At 40.3% G+C, this 10719-nt stretch overlaps 1 protein-coding gene across 1 annotated transcript in view; it reads right to left on the minus strand.

Moving 5' to 3' along the window:
- LOC125487079 (S phase cyclin A-associated protein in the endoplasmic reticulum-like) overlaps nt 1–6355 on the minus strand; it is a 31150-nt gene extending 24795 nt beyond the window's left edge. The window contains exons 1-4 of the mRNA XM_048617050.1: nt 6311–6355; nt 5117–5217; nt 3256–3387; nt 239–393 (exon numbers count right to left, since the gene is read on the minus strand). Coding sequence (XP_048473007.1) covers nt 239–393; nt 3256–3387; nt 5117–5217; nt 6311–6355 — 433 coding nt within the window. The remainder of the gene's footprint in view (nt 1–238; nt 394–3255; nt 3388–5116; nt 5218–6310) is intronic.
- Nucleotides 6356–10719: the final 4364 nt, after the last annotated feature.

Consider the following 10719-nt stretch of genomic DNA (forward strand, 5'->3'; position numbering starts at 1 on the left):
GATGAAGGGTCTAGGCCCGAAACGTCAGCCTTTCTGCTCCTACGATGCTGCTTGGCCTGCTGTGTTCATCCAGCTCTGCACCTTGTTGTCTTGGATTCTCCAGCATCTGCAGTTCCTACTATCTCTGATGGCAAGTAGTTGAGCTGAAACATTAGCTCTGTTCTCTCTCCACCTGACCTATTGAGTGTTATCAGCACAGTCTGCTTTTAATTTTGTAAATATATTAATTAAGACTCACCATTTGGATGCAATCTGCTCCGCTGTGAAGACTTTTGACAGTTGTTTCGGCTGTGTTTTGGAGTAACTGTATTTGCCCGATTAGCCTTGACTTTGTCTGCCCAACTGACACCAGACGGGGCAAGACGAGCTGCTACCAAAGCTGGAGGGGCTGCCCTAAATGGAAAATTAACTAGAATTAGATTGAATCAGTGAGGATAACCAAAAAATAAAGAACTAATGGAAATAAAAAGAATATAAACTCAACAGCTTTCAGCTTAACGCAATGATGCCTGATTTCTGAAAAATCTACATCCTCAAATTTCCATTACATACAATATACAAGCACTTTCTCAGCCACACTAACTGTTACCACACTAACCCACAATTAACTCTCACTCCATAATATTATGACAAAATATTTATTGCACAACTAAAAATCATACTATAGCTGCTCCTGGGATCTTGATTTGCACAGATCAGATGCTGCATTTGCCTGTATTATGATGGTTACTTATTAAAGTCTTTGATTGGTTATGAAATGCTTTGAATCTTTCCATAAAAGCAATTATTTTACATTTATAGGAAATATGTATATTTCCGATGTCAACTTTAATAAATTTTAAAAGTACTGTCCCAAATCCTTTACCTCTTCCAAATTCTTCCTTCCCCAGGATCTGAATACCATTTGAGCCACAATGTAATGATACTATTAATGGGATCAATAGTTGTTGTTTCCTGAACAAATTAATGTTGTGGCTTTCTCACTACCGACCTGTACAGACATTTTCCAAACATCAGAGAAACTCCTCCAGATAGTACTAAAGTTGCACTTTACAAATTTAAAATATCTGCACATACAGATTTCCCTGTTGCAGCCCGAGCTGCACACGTGATGTAAATATGAAAAAACATACAAAGTTCACAGTACTGACAGCCAAAGACATTCCAGAAATCCTTCACACTTGAATCTAAATTAAACCCAATTGGATTCCAGATAAAAGTAACTGACTTTACGTAGAAAACTAGTATAGTCAAAGTTCTTTTAAATTCATTCATGGGATGAGGGTATGGTTGGCTATGCCCATCCCTAATTGTGCAGAGTAGTTAAGAGTCAACCACACTGCTGTGGGTCTGGAGTCACACGTAGGCTAGACCTGGTAAGGATCGCAGTTTCCCTCCCTAAAAGGCTTAGTGAAACAGATGGGTTTTCCAACAATCAACAACAGTTTCACAGCCACCATTATATTCTTAATTCCAGATTTATATTGAATTAAAATTCCACAATCTGCCTTGGCAGGATTCAAATATGGGTCTCCAGTCCATTACCCATGTCTCAGGATTAACAGTCCAATGATAATACCACTTAGGCCATTGCTTATTGAAGCTTTTAAAATGAATTCTGTTTTAAAAATAAGTGCATGAGTTACAAATTATAATAGCAAATATAAAAGAAAAACAAGAGTTTTGATATACCAACACTACATTTACTATAGGCTAAATCATCTGTGCATTTGAAATGGCAATATTGGCACGTTTCCTACTCAATGTCCAACGTAATTGTACTTTTGGACTCTAATGTTACTCATTAACAATTAACCCAGTAAAGCAGAATGCATAAACCATAACACATTAAATATTGTTTTGTTTACTTCAGCTGTTCCGTGACACGAGTTAAACTACCATTTGTGCTCAATGTAAATGTACATATCAATACCAGTCAACATTTACAGTACTCTGATAATCAATAGTCATTTCCTGAGATATTTCCATTACATAATAACACATATATTGAACCAACTCTCCAGCAATCTTCAACCACAATTAGACGTGAACATTCCTATGCAGTAATGCGTTTAATAAATTGAAAGCAGCCCCAAGTAGGTGACGTTAAACAAAGGATCAACCTGCCTGTGTTAATCTCATACTTGCCTCTGGAATATAACTTAATCCAACCCAAAGTATGGTACTTTTTAATCAAGGAAAATAGATCACATTTAGAGCATTTTATAACAATACAATATCAAGTTTGGGTAATTAACTGGAATTTAACTAGTCTTCTGTGATGATAAGTTCTGATGTAATCTGACGTCAAACCTTATTCATTCAAAACACTGATACATCAATTGAATGTTTAAAGGTTTTAAAAATTCAGAAACTTACTTTGAAACAGCACAGAACACTACATTTTTCCATTCTAAAACAGAATTTGTTTCACAGAGCTGCTCTCTGCCACAATAAAACAAAAAGATCAGCAACTAACTTTTCAGATTTTTTTTTAAAATCCTTAGCAAGTCCAAAAAGAAAAAAAGGCAGGACAAGATTTCATACCAATATCTGGGGAACTTGGTGGAATCAATGCCACTAGGTTTGTCCCTAATTCACATTGATATATTACATTTCTCACAATATCGCCAGAGAAGATACTTAGAACCAGTTTGCAGAACACCAAAATTATGTAGGCTAATCAGCTTGGTTCTATTGAGAGGATTCTTGCCTTAAAGTTGCAAGATTGGAAGTGCAAAATCCATACCTAGATGAGCATATAACCTAAAATGTCATCTTTTGGATGAGACCTTGAACGAAAGCTCAGCCTATCCTGTTCAAGGCAGCGTCAAAATTCCATAGCACTACCTAAAGAGAAGCAAGACATCTCCCAATTTCCAGCTCTCATTCCTTCCTAAACCAATAGCACCAAAAACGTATTCACTGGTCATTCATTTCATGTTGTTTGTGGAATCTTGTTATGCACAAATTGGCTGCTATGTTTGTCTCCATAAAAATAATTACGTTAAAAATTGAATTGTTGAGACATTTTGAGAAATGTCTGATGAAATGACATTGTTATAACTCCTCCAGGTTCTTCTCATACCAGTAATTCCTACAGAATGCCAGCATGAAACAAACTACTTAAATCCCCAAGAACTGTAGGACTCTGGCTTCAAACATGAGCACAAAGGATGCAAAAACATGACCATAGGCATGATGTAATATTTTTGCATTATCAACATACATAAAGGAAAACCTAGAAACTCTTACATGGTATTGGGACCTCCAAAGTTTAAACTTCTTCGAGCACTTGACGTTGTGCAAATTCTGTCTGCCGGTGGACTTGGCATAACATGTCGTCCAGGGGACATTTTCCTCACTTCCCAAGCCAACGATGTGGGTCTGCAATACAGAATGTAAGTCAAGACTTGAATGCATGCAATACATATGACGTATATAATATATATATATTTATTCAGCATACAGTGCTCACTTCTAGTTTCCATATCCACACAAAAAGAGACTCTGGAGCAGATACAAAAAAAATTTCAAAGATGAAACAAAAACTAAGACTAAAAGACTTAGAAAGACTAAAATGCTAGATTTCTTTTCTCTGAAATCAAAAAGGCAGAGAGATAAATTGATAGAGGTTGCTAATATTTTAACGGTTTAAAGTTGGATGATTAGGAGGGATATTTTCATATGTGAGGGAAAGATTCAAAGTTAGGGGCCACAAACACAAGGTAGCCACTAATACATTTTGCCACTCATGGGAACTGTTAAAGTGTGGAACACAGTAATGTTTTTTTAAAAATTATTCATGGAATGTGGGCATTACTGGCTTGGTCTTTATTTAATGTCCATCCCTAACTGCCCTGGAGTGTACTTGAAGCAAGCAGTATCAATTTAAGGGGGAGCTGAATGAGCACGAGGGATATGCAGAAACAGAGTGTGTGTTCCATTTGCATATATGCAGTTGCACCATGATGTCACACTAGCATAACATTCACATCTTAAACTAATCCCAAGATCTGGGAAAACAGCAACAATTATTATCAGTCTGTACACTTCTCTGCTAGGAGAGTCCCTGGTGCAATGAAAGACTGATTAGTTGTTAGGCAACTTTGGATTGCATCTGTATAGAGACTAGATTACTTAATGGTCAATGGAAGTACCAATTTCCAAAGCAATATTCAGATTGTTGTTGTGTTTTCTTGGATCTTACAACTAGCTTAAAACTTAATGCAAGAAATTGTTGCATCTGCTTACTTGTTTTCAGGTTGGAATTAATTTTGGGGCAACAGGCACAGTAATTTGCATCACAGTCAGGTGCAACTCTCCCATCTCTCATCATAACGGACTGCAACACTCCACTACCAGCACTGCTGCCCATAAACGCAACAGTTTAGATAAGGTTAGATGAAGTAAAGTGGGAGGAAATTTATGAGGAGGATAAAGACTAGTTTAGACCAGTTCGATGGGATGGCCTGTTCTGCCTCCAACACAAGGTAACACAATGAATGCAGTTTCATATAATGGCCATTTCATTCTAAAGCATGTTGATGTAGCACATCAGGGAACATACATTACCTGCAATAACAATAAATTGCATCTGAAGAAAGCTATTGCTAACACGAACAACTATGAGTCTAAATCTGATGTTTACAATAAATTATGTAACTAAAGCCATCTCTATTTATAAGACTATTTTAATTTCTTATTCTATTTTAGTTCAAAAAAGATATAAGCAGTAAGCAGTGCTCTTCTATAGTACTGTCTAAACTTGCCTTTATTTGATTTTACCTCAGAATGCATTCTAAGATAAACATTCCCAATATATTAATTGACTAGGATCTTGATATTTGTACTCAGTCACCCCTTCACCCCAGAACATTACAATTGGGCTAACAATCAGATACATGTCTTTTATCTCCCAAAGTCTTCTGTTTAAAAGTTGTTTCTAATAGGTTGCTTAAGATCAGATACTTTGCTGACAAAGTTCCTCTCCAACGTCTCCTTTCACAAGGAGGCATCCTTCTTTGGAACATTTAATGCCGGTTTAATGGAATATAAATCTCCCATTCAGTAATTAAATTACTTCAAGCAGATGGTGTCTACTGTAGTGTATTACCTGTTCCGTGCGTCTGTATTCTCTAACTTTTCCTGCAGCTGCAACCAATCTATCAATGCCTTGAAATCTCGCACGTAGTTATCCAGCATCATCAACACCTCCTGAGAAAAGAAAGTCATTATAATCACATTGCAAGTAATACCCCCTACTCCCACAAATCATAAGTCAATGCTGGTTTGAGTTGCTCCTTTTTCTCTGCCACAAGTATGTCAACTTTTCTACTAAATGGAATAAAATGCCTTAGAAGAAAATGGTTAGTAAGAGATGAAATTTCAATATTCAGATAGTGGAGCTTGTTTTGTAATTGTGCTATTTACAGTCACTAGGATGATGCTTTTCCTCACTTATTTTGAGCAATTTGAAGTCATAGCAAAATATTTACGGTTCAGTTTAATTTCTTTTCTTTGTACATTTGCTTCATGCTATGTCCATTTAAACTGTAAAACATATGGAATTAATCTGTTTTACATGCTATATTTACATTTCCTTAGCCCCTCCACCCTCACCTTCAGCAACATAGATTTCACAGACTAAAATTGATATCCTCTGTTTTGCTGCCTCTGCCACATCCTTAACCTCTCTCTCATTTACAAGTTACATTCCCACCAATATTTTACCACTGCCCTTGCTCTGAGAACTCGCTCTGGTCATCACACTATGGGAAAGATGTGATCTCACTGATTCATCAGGATACTGCCTAGGATGGAGCAGTTTAGCTATGATGAGAATCTGTATAAGCTCGGTTTGTTTGCTTTGGAACAAAGAAGGTTGAGGGGGACCTGATGGAGGTGTGTAAGATTATGAAGGACACGGACAGAGCAGACAGAAAGGATCTGTTACCCGTTGAGGAGTCAACAGCAAGAAGGCACACTTTTAACATGACAGGCAGGAGGCTTTTAGGAGGTGGTTTGAAGAAAATCATTTCACCAAAGGGTGGTGGGATTCTGGAATGCACTGACAGGGAGGGTAGTACAGGCTGATAATTTCACAATGTGTTTAATGTACTTGGATGCACACTTGTAATGTCATAACATTCAAGGCTATGGGCCTCGGACTGGAAGTGGGGTTAGAGTAGATCTGAGTGTAGTTTTGGCAGTACAGACACTTTGGTCGAAGGGCCTCTTCTGTACTGTATGATTTTATGAACATTTCTCTAGTTTCTCTCCTATCCCATCATCTCCGAGCCCATCTGACCTGCTCCTCCTTTCTTGACCCTATTCCCATTAAACAGTTGACCATACTTGCTGATAATATAAATGATTCCCACTCCTCAGGGACTGACCCACTCTTCCAAAATAAACATCCATTATTCACGTCTTTGCAAGCTACCATCTAAACTCCAAAACTTCCTTCCCTCTGTGAAGTCGTTGAATGTGCTGACAGCCTTTAAATCTGTGCCCAACTTCCTCATAACTCTACATTTGAACTTCTTCAAATAGGTTTCCTCCCCATTACAGCACTGAAGTGACCCTGTATCAATGTCACAAATGACATTCTATTTCACTAAGGTAAAGTTGCTCCTGATTCTTCATAAGTTCTCTGCAGTCTTTGACAATTAATACTGTACCACTGTCCACCACTGCCTCCTTTCTGTTGTCCAAAGGAATGAAACCACCTCACCTGGTTCCATGCTTACATATTCCATTGTAACAGGAGAATCTCCTGAAATTACATATTTTCCCATTCACACAATGCTATTCTTGGACTCTGCCATGAAACAATTCTTTGTTCAGTCCTATTTCTCACTTAAATACTGTCCCTCGATGAAGACATAACATCAGCTTCCACAAGTACACTGGTGACATTCAACTCCATCTCGGGCCTCTAATTTCTGTGTTGCCAGACTGCTTGCCCAATATTCAATCCCGTGTTGGCCAAAACTTCTCCCAATTAAACATCAGCAAGATCAAAGCCAATATGTTTGCCTCCTGAAACAAAACCTGCACCCTTGCCACCAACTCCGACTCCCTCCCTGATCACGGCCTTCAGTTGAACCAGGTTTATACTCTCATTATCTCACTTGATATCTGTATCATTTGGTTCTGTTCATTTCAACTCTTACTGTTGTAATTCTCACGTATGGCTTTCTTACTCTAGACATGATTATTTAATTGCTCTGCTGCATGTCTTGTCAAATGCATCAAGCTCCTCTACGCCATTACCCATGCTCACTAACCTACACTGGCTGCCAGCCCACCAATAATTCAATTTTAAAATTCTCATCCTTGTGCTCAAATCTCTCCACAGCTTGACCCCTTCCAAATTTTGTCATACAACTCTGATCTCCTCCAAACATGGTCTCTTGCACATTGCCACTCCCTTTGGCAAATAAATGGCACTGTGTTCAGCCATTTCACTGCTAAGCTCAGGTATTCTAAATCTCCCTTCCTCCACCTTTCATTCCATTTTTCATTTTCTTAGAAACCGAGGTTAATAAGCCCAAACGTTCTGTCCATTTATGCTTATGTGAAGTGCCGTGACTGCTTTCAAGGCGCCAAATAAAAGCAAGTTGTCTCTTTTTGAGAAAGAAACTTGCTCTTCACACCCTACTTCCTGTAAAGACTCCATCCCATTCTCTCAGTTCCTCCATCTCTGTCGCATTCGTTCAGCTGAGGCCAACTTCAACAAGGGAGCCTCCAAAATATCCACCTTCTTCCTCAACCGAGGACTCTCCAGCACCATTGTTGACAGGGCCCTCAACTGGATCCGACCCATCTCCCGCACTTCCGCCCTCACCCCTTCTCTTCCTCCCCGCATCTACCATCCCATCAGCATCTACATCCAAAAGATCATCATACGCCATTTCCACCACCTCCAGCAAGATGCCACCACCAGGCACATATTCCCCTCCCCTCCCTTGTCCATCTTCCACAGGGACCGTTCCCGCTGGAACACCCTGGTCCACCCTTCCTTCACGTCCAACACCCCACAGCCCCACGGCACCTTCCCCTGCAACCGCCGAAGGTGCAACACCTGCCCATTTACCTTCTCTCTCCCCACTATCCAAGGGCCCAAACATACCTTCTAAGGGAAGCAACACTTCAACTGCACTTCCCAGAATCTAGTCTACTGCATTCGCTGCTTACAGTGTGGTCACCTCTGCATTGGGGAAACGAAGCGTAGACTGGATGACTGCTCCTCAGAACATCTACATGCTGCTTGCAAAAAAGGACCCTGTGCTTCCAGTTGCCTGCCACTTTAACATACCACCTTGGTCCCTGGCCAACATCTCAGTCTCTGGCTTGCTGCAGTGTCCCAGCAAAGCTCAGTGCAAGCTGGAAGAACAACACCTCATTTTCCACTTGGGGACCTGGCAGTCCTCCGAACTCAATATAGAGTTCAATAATTTTAGGGCCTAAATTCTCCCATGTCGCAGCCCCCAATCCCACACACCAGGCCTGGTTATTACATAGCCTGCCATTACACACTACCTATTGTTAGTGACTAACAGTCCTGATTAATAGTTATTCACCCTCCTAGCCAGATCATTATCAACTCCTTTGTCTATCCAACTGCTATTCTCTCTCTTTGGCCTCTATCGTATCGTTTACTCCCTATTCCATCCCCCTCCCTATTTTCTGCATATAAACCAACATTTTCCCAGCTACCATCAGTTCTGAGGAAGGCTCACCAGACCCGAAATGTTAACTCTGATTTTTTTCTTCATGGGTGCTGCCAGATCTGCTGAACTTTTCCAGCAACTTCTGTTTGTGTCTCTTTTTGTGTCCAATATCATTTCTTCCTGCGGGAGGACACCACATTGCTGGCAATCAGAAATTTGCATCTTTCTCTGTCTCTTCTGTCATGAGTCAGAATAGCTCTGTTCTAAAAATGAACACTGACCATAATAAGTGTCTGCTGATATTTAGGTGGAATGCCTTCTACATCTGAAGCCAATCTACGAAGTGGAAAAAAACACTTTGTTATATAAAGTTATAGATTGAAACAATTAGATGATCTAAAGAGTCTGTGCAGCATAACATGGATTAATGCACACAACTTGCTTAAGATACAATGGTTTTAACTGTTTATTTTGACAAGTTTTTGAAACAAAGCAGTCTCTCATCATATGGAAGTAACTGCTTAGTATTTCTGCACTTAAATATTTCAGCCAAATACAAAACTAAGGCTACACTTAGAGATTTACACATCTTATCCCCTTCGATCTAGAAGGACCTCTTTGAAGATTCATAATCCAACTTTAATATGCATCCAAGACATGCACAACTGACAAAGCCACATGGTTTTATGAAATCAAACGATGAGTTATATTTTGAAAGGCTATCACAACAGTTGGAAACAACTTTCCTATGTAACATTAAATCTTAAGCTTCTTGTAAATAATTAATTTTAATAGGACATAGAATTTAACATTGCTAAGAACATTTTTTATAACCTTTCAAAGAGACTTAATTAACTGATTGTGCTGATTGCGAGAAAGGTGTTTGGTATCCTTGAATCACCAAAAATCACCTTGCTATATGTTGCTTTTGAATTTCTTTAAATTGAACCAACTAAATGGAAGAATCTTATAAACTTGTCAGTGACTGGTGAGAACATCTTGAGATGCATCAAGCTAGGTTAGTTGTAGTCTTGACTCTAGAGATAGCAAAATTCGAAACTGTACATTAAGGACATATCACAAGCAGCATATTGGCTCAATGTTAAAATATACTGATTTAAGTGTATTTTTTTCATTATTATTCGAATGCAAATATGCTAACTATCAAGTTCAACAGAATACACACCTTACTATATATTTAGAGATAGTAGGAACTGCAGATGCTGGAGAATCCGAGACAACAAGGTGCAGGGCTGGATGAACACAGCAGGCCAAGCAGCATCATAGGAGCAGAGAGGCTGACGTTTCGGGCCTAGACCCTTCATCAGAAAAGGGGGAGGGGAAGGGGGTTTTGAAATAAATAGGGAGAGAGTGGGAGGCGGATAGAAGAGGGATAGAGGAGAGGATAGGTGGAGAGGAAACAAACAGGTCGAAGAGGCGGGGATGGGGCCAGGAAAGGTGAGTGTAGGTAGGGAGTTAGGAAGGGGATAGGTCAGTCCAGGGAGGACGGACAGGTCAAGGGGGCGGGATGAGGTTGGTCGGTAGGAGATGGAGGTGCGGCTTGAGGTGGGAGGAGGGGATAGGTGGGAGGAAGAACAGGTTAGGGAGGCAGGGACGAGCTGGACTGGTTTTGGGATGCGGTGGGGGGAGGGGAGATTTTGAAACTTGTGAAATCCACATTGATTACCATTGGGCTGCAGGGTTCCCAAGCGGAATATGAGTTGCTGTTCCTGCAACCTTCGGGTGGCATCGTTGTGGCACTGCAGGAGGCCCAGGATGCCGCACCTCCATCTCCTACCGACCCAGCTCGTCCCTGCCTCCCTAACCTGTTCTTCCTCCCACCTATCCCCTCCTCCCACCTCAAGCCGCACCTCCATCTCCTACCGACCAAACTCATCCCGCCCCCTTGACCTGTCCGTCCTCCCTGGACTGACCTATCCCCTTCCTAACTCCCTACCTACACTCACCTTTCCTGGCTCCATCCCCGCCTCTTTGACCTGTTTGTTTCCTCTCCACCTATCCTCTCCTCTATCCCTCTTCT

The sequence above is a fragment of the Rhincodon typus genome, chromosome 36, assembly GCF_021869965.1.
Source record: "Rhincodon typus isolate 14 chromosome 36, sRhiTyp1.1, whole genome shotgun sequence".
Lineage (NCBI taxonomy): Eukaryota > Metazoa > Chordata > Chondrichthyes > Orectolobiformes > Rhincodontidae > Rhincodon > Rhincodon typus.